The 22,591-nt window shown below is 37.6% G+C and overlaps 1 protein-coding gene across 3 annotated transcripts; it reads left to right on the forward strand.

The window, feature by feature from the left end:
- Positions 1 to 2,675: 2,675 nt before the first annotated feature.
- On the forward strand, positions 2,676 to 22,219 carry LOC148735880 (NLR family CARD domain-containing protein 4-like). Of its 3 annotated transcripts, none has more exons than XM_088752702.1 (8): positions 2,676 to 2,930; positions 6,211 to 6,275; positions 6,889 to 7,182; positions 11,238 to 11,962; positions 12,514 to 12,696; positions 14,540 to 14,653; positions 15,095 to 17,943; positions 21,234 to 22,219. In XM_088752702.1, the coding sequence occupies exons 4-8, from the start codon at positions 11,251 to 11,253 to the stop codon at positions 21,405 to 21,407; spliced, it is 4,032 nt and encodes a 1,343-aa protein (XP_088608828.1). In that variant the 5' UTR covers positions 2,676 to 2,930; positions 6,211 to 6,275; positions 6,889 to 7,182; positions 11,238 to 11,250; the 3' UTR covers positions 21,408 to 22,219. The 3 variants fall into 3 exon arrangements, with proteins under 3 accessions (XP_088608828.1, XP_088608829.1, XP_088608830.1); XM_088752703.1 differs by having other exon boundaries at positions 11,241 to 11,962; XM_088752704.1 differs by lacking the exons at positions 2,676 to 2,930; positions 6,211 to 6,275; positions 6,889 to 7,182 and having other exon boundaries at positions 11,764 to 11,962; positions 12,564 to 12,696.
- Positions 22,220 to 22,591: the final 372 nt, after the last annotated feature.

The following is a 22,591-nucleotide window of genomic DNA, read 5'->3' on the forward strand; positions in this document are numbered from 1 at the left end:
AATTTCTCTTCTTGTATTGAAAATATTTCACGAGTGAGTGAAGTGAACGAGTGAAATATTTATAACATTCGCAGAGAAATTTCGTATCTCCGCGTGGCCATTTAATATCGTCTATCCATTGAGATAGTTGAAATGATATAATTTGGTTTGCCCTCTATCAGACTGATTATAGAATTGTTCAATTTGGCTGTGATTTATTTCAACCTCTTTCATCTCGCGCCTTTCAGAGTCAGTACTCTATTATTCTGTTGGAAACGTCTTTAACTAGAACAGGAAATGCAAGTTCTGAGTCAACATTAAAATACTTAGTTGTTACTCAGTGTTCCATTTCACTCAGAGCGCTAAGCGGATTTCTTAGGTTATTAGAGCGAAAGAGTTTAGCGTACATCGTAGACGTGACTTTTGGCCGAAATAGGCTCTGCTTTTCACAAGAAAAGTAGGCTGAGAGGTCAGTTTCAGTGTGAGCTGACAAATGATTTCCTCTTCAACAAGAAATGCGGTGCGAGAAAAGAATCAGAAGAATAATTCCTTGAGCTAAGATTAGTGCACAGACAGCTTTGTGCTTTCAAGTAGGCTTGTTTTTCGATCCCTTGCATTAATGATACTTGAAATTGAAGATTTTTTGAAAATCTGTCGTGATCAGTAAAGTTTAAGTTGATACTTGGTGGTTACAGTAGGCTTAAATGCTTGTCTTTCTTTCTAGTCATTATAAATAGCAATTTAGCTTGATTTAATTTTGCTCAGCGTTTTCTTTTCTGTACTCTCACTTTTATTGATATATTAAAGGATGGTCGTGAAATATCTTTGTGTCTTTATAGCTAAAGAAAGTACAGATGGCATGAGAGTGTTTGAAAAAGACAGTAGACAGGACCTCTATCCTTGTTGCTCGGGACCAAAGCGCATTCATTGAAATAGCTCTTTTACAGCTGAACGCATTACGCGCTGAATAATATTTGTCTGCGATTTTAAATTCAACAGACTAGTATGGGAAAACCTCTGGATGAGAGGAAATTGGTGAATTTTCATGGTTTTGATTTTGCTTTTTTTCTTTCTTTAACTTGTAGCAGAATCTGTCCGCCTGACTTGTGAAATACCAAATCCTTTCGCGTCTGACCTGTCTTAATGTGGTTTTGCTACTTTTTCTTGTTTGCCTGTTGATTTTTATTCCAGTTACAACTTTTTTATTTCGTTCCACAAGCCCCCCGTTCTCCCTTGAATTGTTATACACTGAACCATTCGATCAGCAGACACCAAGAGTCATCTCAGCATTGTAACCTCTTCACTGCTGAAGTGTTCACTCATATCAAGCTTTGAAGCGAAGAAACCGAAAAAAAAAAAGAGAAAAGATTGTAAGCAGACTTTCTTTTCGCCCTTTGCGCCCAGTTTCTCTTTCGCTCTTGCGCCACAAAAGCAAGCGTTGGTATCCCATGCACTTATCTTATTTCTCGTACACAGAGTCTAGATCTGCTATGGCTCGCAGATTTACTAACGTTCAAGTTACATCAGAAGAGTTTGGTAAACCTGTGCCACACTAACAAGGAGGAAATAAAATTCAAGAGTGGTTGTTTTCTTTTGTATGTTTATAACACTCGTGAAACCGGCAAAATCAGCCACAGATAGGTCAAGACTACTTCATCAGTTAATGGTCGTTACTGAAATTCGCACATGTGTCCAGAGCTACACTAACATCATGTTCTCACTTGAAAAGAATGAGTTAGAACGGGCGCTTAACTTGACGTTTTATCAAAGAGGCCTGAGATTGTTCCAGGAGGAAACAGCAGAGCCAGGGAGGTCAGATGCTACTTTGTCGCAGAAATCCTAAATTGAGTTCGTTTCATTGTTGTAACTCTATTTCGCTGTTTTTGGTAATTTTTCCAATTTGTATTTGTTGAGGATCACGAAAAGTTTCAATAGAAGTGATTCCGAGACAGGATTTTACCTTTTGAACTGATGGATCGATCCACGGTGGGTGTTTGCGTCGAATGTTTTCACATTAATCGGAGGGTGATTATCAATATCTTACTGATGTCCTACCGTAAACAGCGGCTGATAAGCTCCCCCCCCCCCCCACTACTTAGAAGCCTCCCCCTTGTTAGAGACACATTCACCAGTAAACAACGAAAATAAGATCTAGCTGTTCTTTCAGAGATAGGCCGGAACATTCTATTATTTCAAATAAAAAATATGAAAAGTTAATTGGAAACAATAAGTTTATCTCCTCTTCTTAATCATCTGAATTAAAAAAGAAGAATAATAATAAAACAAAACAAAACAAACAACAAGTAAACGGCCTTTTTAAAGTGAATCACGTGCTGCCTCTTATGGTATGAAATCATTCTTATTTGGAAATGGTGTTTTCTTTTTTGCTGTCGTTGAAATTTAACGGGACAGATGTCTAGGGAACAGGGTATATTGCCTGATTCCCGTTCTCTTATTTTGAGACAGCCCAATTTGGATGTATGTTAATGTGTTTGGAACACGTGTTTTGTGGAATAACTGATTTGTCTCCTGAGATACTGCAACAGCAAACGGAGTTGAAACAGATCTAAATGAGTACCAAAATGCAAATTATTACACCTATTTCCTAACTAAAGAGCATAAAAAAAAAATGTAAGTGCAGACAAATCTGCCGTGTCTCAGTATATATAACTTGTCACGAAAAATTCATCAAGGTAACACTTATCTCATCTCATCTTACCTTATCATGTGACTGACAATTGAGCGGAATGCAGAGGCTTTGTTCCCTTGTAAAGGCGATGGTGCGAAGATTTAGCTCAAGAATCCTTGCTTTTAGTCCTTTCAGCTTGGCTACGAGCTTGTAAAACAGTTCCTCGTGTAAAGTTCAAGTATCCAAATTTCAGTTGCACAACGGCCGTTGCTTAGTTTCAATAAACGGGCATTTGGAATCGTCGAGTAAAGTGGAAAGAAAGGTATGTAATTGTCTGCCAACTTGAGTGAGCATGCATTGATCAGATGGTTTTACTGGATGTCCAAGATTTCTTAATCATATACACTTGAGAAAATGTTAAATGGCACAGTTAATTAGCTTCTCGACTGAGTTTCGCAGGTCGCTATTCCGACAACACTTGTTTATGTACAAATTAGATCCCTTTGCTTACCATGAAAGTGAAAGTTGCCTATCTCATCATGTTCCTTTTTATTTGGAGGGAATGTACTGATTATACTGATCGTTGTTTAAAAAATAAAACATAGTTTACCCATTATCTCATTGTTGTTCGTTTTTTCGTTTGTTTTGTTCCATATAATTATTTGAGATTGTTCCTTCACTGAAATCGATTAACTTTGAATTTATTGGTTACAGCATGCGAACAGAAATATCAATTTAACGTAAAGGATATACTTATCGTAAAATGAAAGCTTAAAGTTAGAAGGTTTAAAAGAATCTGAGCCTTAACGATAAGTTTCATTTAGTTTCATTTATGTATATATATATATCATTTAATTTTACATTTTTTATCTCATTTCGTTAATTATTGTTATTTTATGTCTTGCGTGATGGCCCCCCTTTGCAAGACTAATAAATGTAGATGTAGATGTAGAGTGATATGTTAAAGCTAATGCACGTGATAATTAATGAATTACCTCAGGAATCTTACTTGCTGATACGTCAGTGCCTTGGAGGTTTTTTTAATGCATAACTATCAGCTTCTGCATTCTTAATTGTTATTGCATGGTTGTCATTGATTGAATCATCCTTTAGGGTTTCTTAGTGCTTAACTATCAGCTTCTACATTCTTAGTTGTCATTGACTGTCGTTGATTGAATCATCCTTTAGGGGTTCTTTAAATGCTCAACTATCAGCTTCTGCATTCTTAATTGTCATTGACTGTCGTTGATCGAATCATCCTTTAGGGGTTCTTAGTGCTTAACTATCTATATTCTCAACTGTCATTTACCTCAGCACCGACTACAGTTGATTGAATCATCTTTCACTGAGGGTTAATTTTGATATAATTGTTAGATGTGCTCGTTGTTCTTTCAAATATCATTGTAATGACACTGAAGAGTACTAAGTTTGAATCCTTACATGGTGAGAGACTTGAATACCTCTAGTCCCGAATGCATTCTTAAACTCAGAGTACTATAGCTTCACTCTAAACAATTTTCCTGCACTCACTAATTGTTCAAATGTCTTGTTCATTCTACATCAAAATATACAAGGGAGCATTAATTTGTGCTTGAATCACTCTTATCAGCCTCTTAATACCCTATATGATATTTATTTTATTTCAATTTACCATGTTTATGATTTTAATTTTACTTATGGACTTGGAAGTTTGTCAGTTTATTTTAGGGTACCATGTCATTTCTGATGCCATAATTTTTAAGCATCTTGTTACTAATCTGAGCTACTTGTTCTGTTCTCATTTCATTGTTAATTCAATGTAGAACTAGTTTTTTTAATCACTTGGGTGTTAATTTTAAATTAAACAATCGTGATTCAATTATTTCCAAATGGAACAGTGCAGTAATTGGGTTGCCTAAAAGTCTCAGTGATTTATAACATTTTACCCAGCTTCCAGTGAAATAAGAAAAAGTTTCAAAGACCTCTCTTCACTGAAAACATAATTATCCTCTTTTATAAACAATCACCATTTTAGTTAGCAATTGTTGGATTTAGTAATTTTATGAAGTCTTTTTTGCATTTTTGAATGCTGGTTTGCTTGAAAGAAACCTTAAGGGCATTGGTTTACTGGTTTACTGAGGAAACCTTAAGGACATTGCTTGTTGTCATTGACTTTTAGGTTGTATGCAGGCAATTTGAGGGGGGGAGGGGGGGTTACTGTTGATATTAACCTAATACCTATTTGACCAACGATCTTTTCTTATGACAATTAAAATGGTGGTCAAACTAAAGAGAAGCTGAGAACCCCAATAATTTATACAAACATAATTATTCTGTGGAACAACAAAGGAATATAAAATGACGGTAAAAGTGTTTTTCTTTGATAGAAATATTAGATACACCCCTGATGTGCTTTTGTTATGACTTCTTAAATATGGAGTCTTTTGATGTTGTCAGTGATGCAGGAATGAAGAGTGATTTTTTTAGTATGGACAGGTCCAAGGCATGCAATCAGTCCATTTAAAACTGCATTCTAATACACCCAACTTCAAGGTTATCCTTGACATGGAAAATTATTATTAATTTTTTTTAATAAAACAAAAATGAGAAAGACCAAGTAAACAGGCTAAGGTCAGAGAAGAATTTGATTTAAAACAAAAGCAAGTTTTGGAGGCATCCTGATGCCACTGAAGGTAGCAAATGAATGTCATTTATATGTATGCTCCTTTAAGTACAAAGTGTTTAAAAAGTCTATCATTATGATACAAACAAAGGAATTACTTTAAGAAATACTGGCAGGCTATTTTTCTATCCCAACTACTTCTTCTGTCATCAGACCACAGAAATGATATCTTGTATTGTTTTTGAGTGGTTTTTTTTTCAATCTATTTTTGGAATGGAGTCTCTGACAAAATATTAATTTAACTTTACAGGAGGGAACATCATACTTGTGAACTTGCCATTATAGAAAGAAACAAAACCATGTGCGAACCACTTCAAATAACTTTATTAACTAAATATCACACTGAAAAGCATATTTCTTTTAAATCTAACAGTAAAAGTGAATGTACAAAATTGAATTAAATATAATTATATGAAGAATGTTTGAGAAAACAAATCTTTTTAACAACAAGTATTTAAATTTGATACTTAAGCTTCATAATAATTTATTGTTATTATTTATGTACCTTTGTGAACTGTTTCTATGATTTGAGTTAGTTTTTTAATTTGTTGTTTATGATATATTTTAGTAATTGTGCATGTAAACATGTGATTGTTAAAAAATATTTTACTTCTTGTAATTAATCTACAGCTTTGTGAACTAACCATTATTTAATCAAAACCTAGTCATTGACAGTTAGATAGTTAATTAAATATTGTTATTGTAAACATGATTGAGGAAGATGGTAATTATGAAAACAAAACAAAAATTAGTCACACTGTGACTCTGTTGGTTGCACTCTGAGACCTGTTCCTTTAAACTGTATTTGTCCATTTTATCTTTACAGAATTATTTTATATTATATATTTCACAGTTATACAGTGTATATAGGTTAGGTAGATTTGATGTATACAGGTCTAATATGGCAATCATTTTTTGTTGTGATTAACTTGATAAACAGAGGTCCACTGAAAAACACCCAGACTGTGAGAGACAACCCTGTGTAGACATTGCTGTGAATACTGAGTAAGTTTTGAACATCTTCATTACTGTATTGGTTTTTTAAGTTTACTTATGTTTTTTATTGGTTCTTGAGTTTTTGTTCCACTCACTATCTCTAGTGTATGACAACTGAGGTAGAAGCCTGTTTTTGATTTTGCATCCAAAATTCAAGTACACTTAAAATTTAACTCATTGGCGCGGCACTGGTGAGCTTGAAGGAAGGTGCCATAGCACTGTGGCAGTCGTGCTGACTGCCTACAGCAGGGAGGTTACCATGGTGACACAACCTCAGTCCACCCACCTGGCACCAGTCATACTGACAAGTCAGTGGAATTCTTTATACTTGGCAGAGGAGGGAGGGTGGGAACACGACAAGTAGCTCACGTCGAGGTCCATGACAATCTCAAAACGTACTTAGCACTACTTTACCCTGCAATTGCAAAAGGGTACCATTGCAGCATGACCCCCGCTGACCAGTGTGCCTCTATTTTAAGCTTGCCTAAATTTCATTCAGCCTCATCTCATGTCAGATGAAGAACTTAAATCCATTTTTTTTTCAATTATGTGTGCATGTATGTGTATACTGTAGTCACTTTAGACTGATTTGTTGATCCATATGTGTGTTGCTTCCTTACAGCTAAGTTCCAGAATATTCGAGTTCCATTTGAGTACCATAATCTAACAGTGGCAGGCTTTATGACACCTAAGTACAGAGACAAAACAGTTACTTTTCCCACAGCTGGTTGAATTTCATTGCTGTCCACCAGATTAATCACCACCCAGTAGATTGGTGTGAACACAATCAACAGCACAATCTACTGGGTAGTGGTTTATCTGGTGGATGGTATTATTGATTCAATTCAGCAAAAACAAGTACCTGAGAGTTTAATACAACTGCTGTTATCATATCACAGGAGAAGCAACTTGAAGGGTGAGTGTTAATCTATTGACATCAATGCACATGTATTAAAAAAATTGACCCAATTCAACTGTGCTTGTCATTTTTTTCCCAAAGTGTTTGAACCCTTTCCACACTAACATCAGTATTCATATTTTTTACACTCTTCTCTTAACATTTCTTTTGGTACTGGCAAGGAGAACTTGTTTTCTAATCAAAGTTCTCCGGGTTGGTGATCATTTCCTACATTCTCATGATCTTAATGAATGACTCAGCTGTATTACTGTAAGGAGAAATTAGATGCTGATCACTCTTAGGGTTTAAAGGGTCAATATGTAACCATGTACGTGTAGTAGTACATTATTTGTAGCCCAAAACACAGCTTTATTGGCAGCTTATCAACTGATAACTGCAACTACTTGATTTGAGCTCCTCTTACACATTATACATATAGGAATACACACACATCTTTATGACAGGTAACAGATATGATTACATGTTATAGTTATAGAAATAAGTATTCACATGACTATAATGTACATGTATGATAAGGTAAACAATGACACAACTTGGTGCAAAGGCAATTTACATTTAAAAATAAATCCAAACTGATATCAAAAGTTCTATTGAGACATCACAAAGGCTTTTTATCTAGGATTTGGTGGGAATTGTTGTTGCCACCTTCATAGAGGTTATTACCTATCACTTTCTTAGTGTCAGATTTTGTTTTTGTCATGTTGACTTTGCCAAATGCTTTACTAGTCGCAGGCTTTGCTTCATTACTGGTTGGCTTCAGCTAGCTGCTATTCAACTGCTTTGCTGGTTTCATGGGGATCTTCAACATGGACTCTAAAATCACTCTCCTGAGGCATTTACAGTTCTGTTGTTTTGCAAATGTGCTCCTGATTTCTTCAGCACTCATCCTCATCTGCCTTGATTTTATATGATTTGTTAATTTCTCTTTTGATCATGCATGCACAATTGGCTTCCTTTCACCTAGCTTGAAGTTGGTTGAGATTAACGACTGTAATCCAACAGAAGAGAGGCAACAGCAGCCTGTCCTCACTATCATATCATTGGATAGATAGATAGATAGATAGATAGATAGATAGTTTATTTGAAAAACATTGCAACCGAAGGTTGAATTACGTATTCATTTACAAATTTAAGAAATATATAAAAATGGTAACATACTTTTATAATATTAAAAATTAGGTAACGTAGATAGAGTCAGCATGTGTGCGTAAATGATGAAAGATAAAACTATCATGACACCAGTTCATGTGGACCACAGGTAAATTAAAAGCGCGCTTTTTCCTTAAGTCCACCCTAGATACATTCCTGGGCAGCAGGAGCTTATGCAGCTTGTGATTTGGTACAAGAACATTAGAAAAGAGCTTGTTGGCAATATTCTCAGGCCGCTCATGCAGCGAGATAAGCCCAGTGCACGATAGCGCCTCGTCGTATTCTTTATCATTTGACCTGCTGCTTCCTCTCTATTGAAGCTCTAATAATGCTTGAGATCAGAATCACTTGTTGTTCTAGTAGTAGCACAGGCTTAACAAGCAGAAGTGTTCTTGTTGTTTTGGGTTTTAGCTTTTCATTTGATGAAGCTAACTCACTTAAGTAGGACTATTCCTTGTTTCCAAAATACTGATCAATCGGTGTTGGCTCATCTTTACAATCTTTTTTGCTTACCTTATTGCAACCTCTGTTATACCATTACTTCAAAGTGGTGCAGGGTTTTTTATGATCATGAAAGTTCAGCTTGCTGCAAATTGTTTGAATTTCATAATGGTGTATTGAGGTCCATATTCTGAAATCAGTTTGTTTGGAATTCCTTGCTCAGTAAATGTCATCCTTATTTGCAGGATTGTTGTCTCAGCAGCGGTTAATTGGTCACTTTTTTCCACATGACAATATTTGTTCATACTGTCTATAATATTCCTATAAAAATCTTTCTTTCCCTTGAAGAATTAAATGCTGACTATTTGCCATCTTCTTTTGGGTAGGTTGACTTTATATGGTCTTTTAAGGTTGTTATATTGGTTTAGTTTCTAGGCATCCTGAAAAGGTGCTGACTGGGTATTTTTGATGTCTTTGTGAATCAGTGGCTAGGATAGCGTGACTGTTGCTTGTCTAACTTATCCTTCTTCATTCAAATTAGTAGAAGGAATCTTTTATTGAATCTCTGAGCACAGAGGTTTGGTTCCCTGGTATTTTATTCCATCTTGGACAGCTGGTACTTCATCTCTGTTTAAGGTTAAAAATTGTGAACATTAGGAGGTAATTGTATCTTAGCCCTAGCCAATCCATTGGTTTTTATATCTGATAAGGTCATGTGATCAGCATCCTAAGCATTTGCTCTGGTTACTCTCTGAAGTATTGCTTTAATTGTCATACATAATGAAAACTATTTGAATCTCTAACTACAGTCTCTCCCATGAGCATTTCTTCTTTTTTGGACAAGAAGACTTCATAATTATCATACTTCTCCTTATTTTTTGTTTGAGATCTAGACAGGGAATCACTGATGAACGTCTGAGTTCTATTCTTGTAAATGAGACTGAAGTGATACTTCTGGAGTGGGTGCTCTATAAAATGTTTCTGGCCAAGATTATCTCTTAATTATGCCTATTTTCTGTAATGGCAGTAATCTTTTCTTATGTATGGAGGAGAAACCCATAGAGGTAAATTCTCCTGTAGCCAAACACTGATACAAGGCAGTCATTCTCTATCTGTGTGTATCTCCTCTCTGTTTGAGTCATTGTTCAACTCTGTAAAGCCACAGTTCTACTATCTTGAAGGAAAACTGCCCCCAGCTCACACTGGCTTTTCAACTTTTACTTCTTTATCAGCATAGCAGAGTAGTGGCAGCTTAGAAGCCACCTTTCTCCATTTGTGAAAGGTTTCTTCATGGACTTGAGAAGTGAGCTCAATTGGTTGAATGCTTTTCTTGCATTAGGCTCCTTGGAAATTCTGACATAATATGTCAGAAAAAACTATCTGGGACAAACCTGCCCAGGTAGTTGATCATTCCAAGCAATTTTAGAATGTAAGTTTCTACTTAGGTGACTTAATGGCAACTTGACTTCGGCAAGATCTGGTAGCCAGTAAGGGTACCTTCACAAGTCAGGATGTGTCTGCAGTATTGAGGTTCTGCTTCTTAAAGATGAATTTGTCCTTGTTTGCTTTTCTTTTTCATTTCATTTAATTTGCTTTTGGCAATTTTTTTTTTCTGTCATTATTTCTTAAACCCTCTTCATGAGAGCCAACAGGCTTTTTTACAAGTTGTCAGCTTTTGGAGCCACTCCCTCCAGTCCTCTGATGATTTCATCAAAATGCTTTTGAGTGAGTTCTGTGCACTGAATATTCCAGAAGGTAATTTCAACCACACTAGTTTGCAAAATGACACATGTTACATTGTTAGATTACTTGAGTCTTCATCAAGTTTCTCTTGCTGGAACCTGTCACTTTCCGAGTCTTGATGTGAAATTATCAAAATGATTATAGTTTGAAAGCAAAGTTTTGGTACTTTTACACATTTGTTCAATTCCCGTGGATCTAGCTATCCACACACACATCTTGCCATTACACCTCTTCACTTACATTACACTGCATTGCTCATCCAGTCGATAGGGTCTTCAACTTTGGTCATGTGATCTTTCTTCTTTATCTTGGCAAGTGTCTTCTATAAGTCATCACTCATTACTTGGTGCATCCTGTTTTTGAGTTGCACCCTCCCTCAGCTCAACACACCATATTCTGACAGAAATAAACCTATTGACAATCCACTTTCTGTGAATACTGAGTTTAAGAGCAACTCTCTCTTAATTGTTAAGAGCTTCAGTTCTTCACACATTTTTCTGTACAAAAGGGAACTGGAAGCATCATCAAAAAGTAGGAATTTGGTGCTGGTTCTGGTTCTGTTTCTTCCCATTTTGTGTTGTGTAGATTTGACCCGTAGGAGCCATAGATTTTCTTTTGTTATCCTTCAAGTGACTTTAAATGAATGAACTTCTACAGGTGCATTAATTTAACATTGATTAAATAGGCAGGATGTTATTCTTTATTTCTTTTTTTTCCAGAAGTTGATTGACCATGTCAGAAACTGCGAGAACTGAAGAGAGTACTTTAACAAACATTTGTGGTGACCCACCAAAGATCAACATAAGTCTTCCAGAGAGAAATGAACTAACCCAGAATTTTAAACTTTGGAAAGATGTTGAACTCCCAATTGACATTCTGTTGTTAACAGTGAAGGACTGTGAGTTCTTAAGTTGCTACTATTACATTGTTGATCCATTCAGAAGCTATTGCAAAGGGCTTGGTCATGTATACTTTGGCAGCATTGGTAAAGATCAAGATGTTAAACTGAAAGTTGCTTTGATGAGATGCTCAGAGGGCTCTAAAGCTCCGGGTGGTTCTTTGACTGTTGTAAAAAATGCTGTCACTCAGCTGAGACCAAAAGCTGTGTTTTCTGTGGGCCACTGTAGTGGTATGAATCAGGAAACAACAAAGCTGGGGGATGTGGTTCTATCAGAAAAGCTCACAACCTATTCCCATCAGAAGGTTACAAAGGTTGGCAAGAAATTTTGTGGGGTCACAACTCCTGTCAGCAGAGACATTGCTGAACTCATCAAATGTGCAGGTTATGGTTGGAATGCACCCCTAGAAAATCCGAAAGAAAGAAAAGTTGAAGTCCACTGTGGTGAGGTTTTGAGTGGCCCTGAGATTGTACAAGCTGAGTGGCGACAAAATGAACTTGTGGAGTCCTTTCCTGAAGCAATTGCAATTGAAACAGAAGGAGAGGGTAAGGCATCTTTATCCTATAGGGAACCGCGGTAACAGAAAAGTCTGTTCCAAGAGATACAGATAGACTTGTATACTGGGAGATAGAATGTACACTTTTATAATAATAGCTTTCATGGTAGGTAAGTGTTCCTGCTAGTGACTAGAGATACTCGGGCTTGATTGTTAGCATGCTGGACTTCAGATCAAGAGGTCTGGGGGAAAGTCCTCACTATAAAGTCATTGTGTCGTAGTCTTGGGTGGGACAGTGTACTCTCTAATGTGTGGCTCTATACCCAGGCCGTGTAGATGGCTACTGATACTGATACTGATACTGATACAGGTAGAGGAAGTAAGAATGCAGTTTTAGTGCCCCAATGGTATGGGAACTGGGAGAAGCTCATTCACGAGGAACTAACTTTATAGCTAGTATACAAGGAGACTTTCCAGATTGTGTCTTAAGTCCCTTACCAACCTTTGATAAGAAAGGTAACAAAAGGAGAGGTTAGAATCAATAGATGTTGGAGCAAATTTGTTGTTTTGTTTATGAAAGCTTGATATTTCATGTCTTAGGAGTTTATAGTGCAGCACATGATCTGAAAATGGAGTGGGTTGTTGTCAAGGGTATTTCAGGGTATGCAGATGGAACTGAAACAGAGGAAAAGTGGAAAACATGTGCAAGTGTAACAGCAGCTTCTCTTGTGTTCAGCATTCTTAATGACTGCAGTATCTTTGAAGACTGGACACATTACAGAGGTAAACAGATCAGCTTTACCTTTTGTTTTAGCTTTACAGTATATTTGCATGCAGTCACTAGCTGGTCTTGTATGCGGTTTAGTTTTGTTTTCAATAGATGTGCTGGAACCGAATTACTAAAGCCTTCACCCAAACTGAATTAAAAACATGATTAATGACCTATGACCATGCACTGATCAATAAGAACAGCTCTTGAATCAGAAATGTTACATGTTTGTCAGCAATTTTCGCTTGCTTTGTTTATGGATTTTGTACTCAGTTAGCAAAAGCTATAGAGGAACTCTAAACTATCTACAGGTTTTGAATCTGCTCAAGATTGAGAGTGAGATGCTTCAAACTTTTTGAAAGAATTTCCGCTCAGGAAGAGAAGGCCTCTAACCCCCATTAGACAACTAGAAACTTTCCCACCCCACCCCACCCTCATTATATTAGCCACATCCAACCCACATTCATCTATGCGATCGCATACACTCAGAACGTAGGATTTATGAACTCTATACGGTGGCTAATTTACATTGTCAACTCAGTTGATAAAACCAGATGATCATCGCAAAGAAAACGACGGTAAAGTCTTAAAGTATCGTAAGTAAATCACTTGAGCCACCGTCGTTGTCAACAAAGTTTCAGTATGTCCGTCGAGACTCTCAGAGAAGCACCACCCAATTATTGGGTGGTGCTTCTCTGTTTAATTTTTAGGCAGGGGTAGGAAGGATCATACGCATGTCATAAATTCCTCTCGTAGACTTGGATTTGTAGAAATCTTCCACCCACATACGTTTGAGAAAATAGCTTAGGGACCGGTCATAAAGTAAAGGGGGCGGGGGTGAGCTATGAATTTTTTTTTTAAAGTACTGGTTTTCAGTGGCCCACCCCCGAGTTATTTGACAAAATTGGAACGGCCCACCCCTTGAGTGGCACAGAAAAACCTATTGAGCCACCCCACAACTAAAATTAGTAATGTGGATAGCTACATGGGGAACATTGTGAGAGAGAGTTCTCCGCAATCAGTCACTGTCATCTTATGGTGATATGATAACCTCTAATCATTGTAGCGTGATAGGCCTTAACAGCTTAAAAAAGAGAGAAGGTCGCTGGCTAAAACTATTAATGAGTAAAGTTCAATTTACAATGGATGCTATTGAAACAATTAGGGCAAATGTGTCACAAGTTGTATTGCGTGCTATAGATTATAGTGATGATGATGGTGATGGTGATAGTGATGATGATGATGATGATGATGATGATGATAATGAGAAGGAGGGGGGGAATGATGATGATGATGATGGTTCTGAGGGTGATGGTAGTGGTGAAGATGACTATTAAAAGATGATTTATAGGAGAAGCTGTGTAAAAAGATGTTTGAAATGATATATAAAGTAAAGGTTTCTGAACACCCAGTAAAGCTAATTAGTGTTCGAGATTTGTACTTTAAAACCTTTCCTGACTACTCTGTAGATTTAAAACTGTACATAAATGGAAACAAAATACATATGTGAATTCCTGTTGTTATATAAAGTTGGATTAAGGTGGAAAATTAGATATATTTTAAAAAAGCATATTCTACTAACGTTTGTGGTGATATGTGAATTATTTAACACGACCCACCCCTAAGGCAGTGCATTTTCCCCCCTGACCCACCCTTTTTAATGTGTTAAAAACTAGTGACCCAACCCCAATTTTTCATAGCCCACCCACCCCTCTACTTTATGACCGGTCCCTTAGCAAATAAGGTGAGGACATAGTGTTCCAATTATGGTGGTTTAAACTACATATAGTGCCATGCCCTGTCATAAACCCCGTGAGGTTGTCTAACTGCTGTCTGTTTGGGTTTATGTTGTTGAAGATATTTCAACTGACAGACAGCATTCAGCAGTGAGTAAAGAAGTTCCGGTGGAGCCATCCTGTTCTAGTGCCCAGTCTTCCCATCAGCAACATGCTTCGTCTGCCATAACAACAGGTATATATTTAAATGAGCAGTCTTTTGAGCCCAATTATAGTATAGACTGCAGTTTTAAAATTCGACATCCCATCCCCCACCAACGCAGCTCTACGTTTTCTTTAGAAACTTACCCCATTTATTCATTAATTTTTTTTCTTAGTGAGATGTTTTGTGTAGCGGAACCAACCATAGCCTAGATTATTAGCCGCTTTTTGTAAACTGAGCCCGCGCTCCTCCTCTCTGTGAGGGGATCAAAGACCGTACCCGAGAAAAGGCTGCAAGTGGAGCCACCTCCCCCCCCCCCACCCCTCTAAGTAATAAACACCGTATTGGACAGATCGAGAGTGAAAGTGTGAATGTTTACCCTCAGAATTAAAGAGTAGCTTTATCAAAGTAAGTTTTCCCTTCGATGTGGAAGATATGAAACTTTTATAAAGCCGATTTCTTTTTTGTCGACAGACTCGTCTGCAATGAAATTTTTGGAATGGTGCCAGAATCAGTTAAGGGCGTTTTACAAAACCATGTGTCAAGTGAAAATAACACCATGGGACCCAGACAACACGGTACACATTAATGATATTTACATACAGTTGACGTTATTACAAGATCACAGAAAACCTGACGGGACGACGAAAAAAAGGGTGGGAGACATCAGTGAAGTATTTGAAGGTGACGAACATCATCCCATCCGGAGACGAATTCTAGTGTATGGAAGACCTGGAATAGGAAAGTCTACTTTCACTCAGCAGCTAGCTGTGGATTGGGCAGATGGCAGAAAGGAGATTCTCAGGAAGTTTTCTCTTTTACTGTTAATCAAGTTGCGAGATGTTTGTGATATTCCGGACCTCTGTGCCATGTTGAAAACCGCTGAACTGTTGTCTGCTGATGACCCGATGGCAGTCAATAACTTGTATGAATATGTCCGTCAGAACCAGGAAAAAGTGCTGCTTATTTTGGACGGATATGACGAGTACAGCGGTGGAAAGTCATCCCCAGTTCACCAGATTTGGAGAGGCAGTCAACTGAGAGACTGTTGTGTAATGATCACAACGCGACCAGTGAAAGAGGATGAGCTTAGAGTGCCAAGTCATGCTCAGTTTGAAATCAACGGGTTCGATAGCAGGGAACAAAAGAAACAGTTTGCAAGAAAGTTTCTTGCTGATGAGGAGGACGTTGAAGGGTTACTTGACTACCTGAGGAAGCAGGACCTCGAAGAGATGGCAGAAATACCGCTTCTGTTGTTGATGTTGTGTCTTCTCTGGAAAGAGAAAAAGCATCAGTTACCCACGTCTCGTGCGCACATTTACGTACAATTTATTCAGACTCTCTTGGATCACATGGCTACAAAAGATGCAGACAACGTCGCAACACGTAAAAGCATAGATGAATATCAAGAGGAACTTTACAAAATAGGAAAACTTGCATATGATGCTCTTTTGAAGGGCCGTCTTCATTTTAACTTCAGCAAATGTGCGCATGGTGATCTCTTTGAGAAGCTAATACATGTGGGTTTTTTCCAAGTTTCCAAACGTTCCGCTTTGAACCGTGAGAAGATCGTTTATTTTCTTCATAAGTCTGTCCAGGAGTTTCTCGCCGCCCAGTTCATTGTTGAAGAACTGACGGTGAAGAAGAATCAAACTGTCACCTGCCTGTCAAGAATGGATACATTTAAGAAATCAAGGAAGATGGCTGAAGTGCTAAAATTCGCATGTGAGTTGTCATTAAAAGCTGCCGGGATTCTTTTTGATCATCTACATGACGTTGGAGAGAAGGAAGGTCTCACAAATTACCAGTTCACTAAGACGCCTTCTAAAGATGATTTGTCTGACGAACAACAAGAGTTTATTCTACTCTGTGTCGATTGTTTGTTTTTTTGTCCAGCCTCAGACAGAACAGCCGTGTATTCTGCATTTCTCTCGTGTGTTAACCATGTTGTGATACTTGAGGGAAAAAACACGTCTACTGCTGCTGTAGAACACTTCTTCAAATCTGTCAGCAGTTTCCCAAACTACTTTTTTTTTTTTTCTGATAGGCTCTTTATTAATCTTTTTCCCGTGAATAATGGTTTTCCAATAATTTTAGACTTGAACGTGGTCGTTTTAACGTCTTCTGGAGAAAGTAAAGATGTACAAAAGTACGCGCATTTACTCGTTGGGAACGTTTTCCTCAAAAAATCCGGGGGAAGAAACTTTGTCTATGTAATTGAGTTAACAGGTGAGGATTTTCGTTCTAAATTGCTTCCTGAACTGATATCAGCACCGGTTTACTCTTCTCAGCCACCTCTGAATAATTTAGTAAATAACGAAAAGAACAACATTGATGTGCCTTTGACTGAGAACCACTGTTTGTCACTGGTGAGAAAGATTGACATTTGTGCTAAAACAGTTGAGGATGCTGTTCTGTTGAAGAACGTGTTGTCTTTAGTAACAGCCCCTCGAGAAATTAGAATATTAATAAGCATAGGGAAGGAGGAGGAGGAGGAGGAAGCCTTTAAAGATCAATTGATTGAGAGCGCGATTAACGGAATTAATTTTACTGACAATCTCCACAGTTTAGAGCTTATCAACATCAATTCAGCAGCAAAGTGTGCTGCTTTTATCTCTGAGTCACTGCAGCATTCTCCAAATTTGCGTCAGCTCCATCTGTCCTCCAACCCTTTACACAGTGGTGTGAGTCATTTGGCTGAGAATCTTCATCACGTGCCACAGTTGACGGAATTAGTGTTGGGGAATGTAAAAATGGGAGAAAAGGAATGCACGGTACTGGCTGCCTCATTAAAGTACTTAAACAAGTTAGAAGAACTGGATATAGGAGACAATGCACTGGGTCACGGGATTATTGAACTGGCCAAGAACCTGAACAATGTACCCAATCTGATTAAGCTGCACCTGGGGAATACAAATATGGGTGCAGATGAAGCATCAGCACTGGCTCCCTCATTAAAGTACTTAAACAAGTTAGAAGAACTGAATATACAAAACAATGCCCTGGGTCACGGGATTATTGAACTGGCCAAGAACCTGAACAATGTACCCAATCTGGCTGAGCTGGACCTGAGGTATACAAATATGGGTGAAGATGAAGCATCAGCACTGGCCCATGCACTAAAGTATGTACCAGTGCTAACATCTCTTTATCTAGATTGCAATCGACTTGGCCGCGGGGTCAGGGATCTGGTCCAACATCTCAGCAGAGTTCCTAAGCTGGAGTGCCTGTCTTTGGTAGGTGTTCCAATGACAATGAGAGTATGTGAAGAGTTGTATACAGCAGTAAAGGAGAGAAACATTTTAACGCGCGCCTATGACCATGTAAGTGCCTTTTTGTTGTTTCACTCAGTTGTTATGTATCTAATTTTTGTTTAGATGCTCTTCAGCAGAGCACTTGATAATGTTTCCAATAACTTGCTTTGTACTCAATCAGATTATTTTTCGTGAGAAAGAATACAGTTTTCAGGAACAGTCACTGTTTTCAGAATATTCTTTTTCTACTTTGCGACGTTAGGAGCCAATGCTGTAGATGGAGACCGTAACCAACCCACGTTAAGTACTTTTAAAAATGACTAAGATTAAATTTAGTGACTTCCAAATTACTTGATATTTCCTGATTACACAATAATTAAAAACTTTGGAAGTTCATTCGATTGACCTTTGCTTTGCTTGTGTAGTTATGCCTTACTTGAGAGAGAGAAAAAAAAGATGAGTTGTGAGAATTTTTTTCTGACCAAACTCCTCTACTCAATTTTGAATTTTGAAATTGTTCGGCTTCTTTTGTTATTGTGGGATGCTTTTATTTGGGTTTGATTATTTAACGAGAAAGGATTGTTCAACCCAGACATGCTTTGAATTCGATGAAGTTGTTCCCTACATTCTGTTCCGGCATATATTCACTTTTGCTATCAGGGAGCGTGAACCTCAAAAAATTAAGTGAGCAAACAAAAGGGGTTTTTCCTTTTTTAAAATCCGAACTTTTTTTAAAGTGAAAGTCACGTTCATTCTATTGTCGTATGTTCACGTCTTAAAGGTTTGTACCGATGATAGGAAATAATTCACTAAAAGTTGAAGGTGTAATGATTGTCATCCTAAACGAAACTGGCACGGTGTTATAATTTACTGGGACTTAAATGGTTTCCTTATACCTATTTATCAGTTGGATTCTTTTCTTCTTTGGGTTATTTTTCCGTGTTGAGTAAATCTGGCAGTTGCTCGTAGAGCCCCCTGGTCTCCTATGTCTCCATGATAACACTATTTTGTTTTGAAAAATGAATTTTTCTTGAGTGAATCTCGTAAGTCTCTGTCTCAACTTGGTCTTGCAATCGTCCATTAAATAATCCTGAGCAATGATATTTTTTAACCTCTGTTTGCCAGACAGTGAAACGGATTCTGTGTACACCTCACGCTGCTTTCCATGTTTCCATTACATCGTTGCTTGTTTGGATATGGTTTGCGGAAAAATATTTTCGAAATTGAATGAAGAAAGAAACAAATTTAGCTTTCAAGACTTGAATACTACATATTTTCTGTCAGTAGTGTCCAGTATAGTAGATGAAGTTGTCCTAATGGAACGAGGCTTGAAATTTTTAGGCTTGTGTTGTTTTTTCTGGGATGTGTTTATTTGGGTTTTTATTTGAGAACCCCGCCAATAAACAACTAAAAAACAAAACAAATCATTTTAAAAGGCGCGACCCGCGACACGCGACCATTAGTCAAACTCGGCACTGTGTTATAATTTACTCGCTCTTGAATGGTTTCCTTATTCTTATTTGTCAGTTGGATTCTTTTCTCTTTTGGCTACTCTGCTCATGTTTTGTAACTCTGTCAGAAATCAGGGCCTATCGGTCTCTTGCGTTGTATAAGCTCACTTTTGAAGAAAAATTAAAGAACAACATTGTTGATAATGAAGTTGTTAAATTTGCTATCGTGTGTTTGTTTCTGCTTGGTTTCCCGTAAATCCAAACAAAATAAGTTTTATGCTTCAATTTACCACACACCGTGGAGTTGATTCTGTATACACTTTACGCTGCTTGCCATGTTTCTGTGACATCGGTGAACGTCAACAACTTTTTGATGTGAAACTCTTAAGCCTAGTTCCCGCTAGCGACATAATGAATAATCATAATCATAAGCGTGAACATAACGCTGTTATGTCGCTTATGTCTTAGTGGGAACGTCCAGAAACATAATCATAGGTGCCCCTTATGATCAACATACTCATAGTCATAAAAAAATGATCGACCATTTTCTTATGATTATGATTGTCTCTGAATATGACTATGTAGCTTTTCTCTGAAGTGGGAACGCGAAAATCAGAACGACATAATGAGAAACATAATGACGCAACGGGATCATTGTGTTTTGGCCAATTAAAGTCTAGGTTTAGTACTTTCGGGTCGGTTCATTTCAAGATGGCGCCCAGATTCGAGGAAAAGCTTGCGAGTGCAGTTGAAAACCTCGTTAAGTTGATTCGTAATAAACCCGTGATGATAAATCAGATGCAATGTATATATGAAGTTCATATGTTTTGAACTGCGGTATTAGATACGTATGATGCACGATCCTCGCAGTAGAGAGCGCTATTTATGCAATAGCGAAAATCAGACTTAACGGCCTGCTCCCAGTTGGCTTGTTAGCTCAATTGGTAGAGCGCTGCACTAGTATCGCAGAGGTCAGTGGTTCGAATCCCATACAGGCCTGATTTTTTTCAGGTCTGATTTTCGCTATTGCATAAATAGCGCTCTCTACTACGAGGATCGTGCATCATACGTATCTAATACCGCAGTTCAAAATATATGAACTTCATATATACAAACAGTTTTACTAGTAGAGAAATGATCTGGAGTAAAACCTGTCGCGTGTAAGTGTGAAAGGTTAAAAAATGATTAAACTTTTGATTTCTCCTCGGGTAAAGAGTGATAGCCAATACTTTGTATGCGGATTTATATCAGTTTGAGAAGATAATACAGTTTTCTTTCCTTTTAAAAATATAGTATTTATGCCTTTTCTCCCTTATAAATTATATGAACAACCCAAATATGCTGCCTTGCCTGAGCTATGTTTACTGGGAAAAATTATAACCAATCAACAATTGGAGTAAATGGCTATGGGCAAAATCCCATAGCCGCATTTATTTAAAATTACTGTTCAATCAAATCCTTGATACAAAGTTTGGCCCTGTAAAGGTGAGGGCAATATTTCCTTTAATTTAATCATCTCTTTGTCTGTCAAGTATCGCCTTATTTTAATTGCCAGGGACCATTGCTGTTTGTATTTATATCAAAGAACATTTTCCCTGTTGTGAAATAAAGTGTTAGTCGCTTGTAGCTATTTGAATTCAAAAGTGAATATTCTCTTCCACTGCTCGCTTTTTGGACAAATATATTTGAGTGCGTCAAGTAATTAGCTTGTGTGTGAAAAAGTAAGTTGAGTGTTACACATAGTTAATGAAACAGGTGTTTTTTACCACAGCGATGGAAAGGTGATATTCCGATATACGCGGGGGAAAGCAAGGTGTTTTAAAAATTTATCTTGCATGAAAATGCAAGTTGAGTGTTACACATTATTGGTGCTGTGGTTGATATTGTTCCCCTTTATTCTTGTGATAGGAGATGGAATATCCAGGGGAGAGGTTCATCCACCCACTTCGTACAAAAGCTGAGCTGAAAAGAAAAGGAATAAGATTCAGAAACGAGCCAGATGATGATGAGGATGAGGATAATGATGACGCTGACGGTGATGAGCAGAAGGAGGAGGGTGGTGATGATAATCATGTTGAGTGAGCGCTTAAAAAAGGTTTCTATGGCAACTGATTTGGCGAGTAATGAGTAGAGTAGTATAATAAAATAACTTGGCTGTTCTTAAGTCGTGTGTCGTGGCAGCGAGCTAACAAAGATTTCATCTGAGATCTGCGTGACGAGCAAATCAGAATACAGTGTAAACAATGTTCTTTTTGGAGATTGTCAATATAATATAATTTGGTCACTCTTCTGTCTGATTGGCTTTTTCACTGTTCAACTTAACTGTGAGTTTTCTCAGGTCAATCAGAACGCAAAAGGAATCTCTTAGGTCATTAGTTTGAAAAACGGAGCATTGATCCTAGAAAGAAAATCGCGTAGAGTAGTCTGCACTAGACTCTCCCTTTTTGTAGACGGTCTAAATGGGGAGAGCTGAAACATTGGAGAGAGCTACCTCTCCTTCTCAGACTCCATTTTCATTCTTCCAATATTTCGATCTTCTTCAATAACGGATACCCTGACACAAGCTTTATCGCCAGCTGACAAAAATTATTGTTCTTCACAAGAAAAGCAGACTTTAAGAGAAAAGAGCGGGAGAATTATTTTTTTGAGCTTAGATCAGTTCACAGGCAGCGTTGTGTAGTCAAGTAGGCTTCTTTTTATTCCTTACATTGTTGATGCTTGAAACTGAAAATTGTCGCAAAATCGTTCGTGATCAGAAGAGTGAAAGTCGTTACACAGTGTTACAGGCTTAAATGCTTTTTTTAGCAAGTAGCAATTTAGCTTGGCCTATTTTCATAAATGTTTTCACAAGTGTACTCTTACTTTTGTTGATTTATTAAAAAACATTGCCTTAATTGCCAAAGAAGGTTCAGCTTATATGAGAGTGTTTGACAAAGACAATGGGTACGACCTTTATCCTTGTTGCTCGGACCCTAAATCACATTTATTAAAATTATTTCTTGAAATTATTATACAGCTGAATGCATCGCGCGCTGAGGAATATTTGTGCCCAGATTTTGAATTCAAGAGACTATTGCTCGACATGGGTACCCTTAGGGTGTGAGGAAAGACTGAACTTTTCCTCCGCTGAACTTTTCGATGAGTAGGCATCAAGAGTCACCTTAGCATCCTCTCCTCTTTACTGCTGTGCTTTTAATTCTATCAAATTTTGAGGCGAGGAAACAAACAAAAAAGGCAAATAAGAGAGAGACAGTCAAAAGATTGTA

The sequence above is a fragment of the Stylophora pistillata genome, chromosome 3 (assembly GCF_964205215.1).
Source record: "Stylophora pistillata chromosome 3, jaStyPist1.2, whole genome shotgun sequence".
Taxonomy (NCBI): Eukaryota; Metazoa; Cnidaria; class Anthozoa; order Scleractinia; family Pocilloporidae; genus Stylophora; species Stylophora pistillata.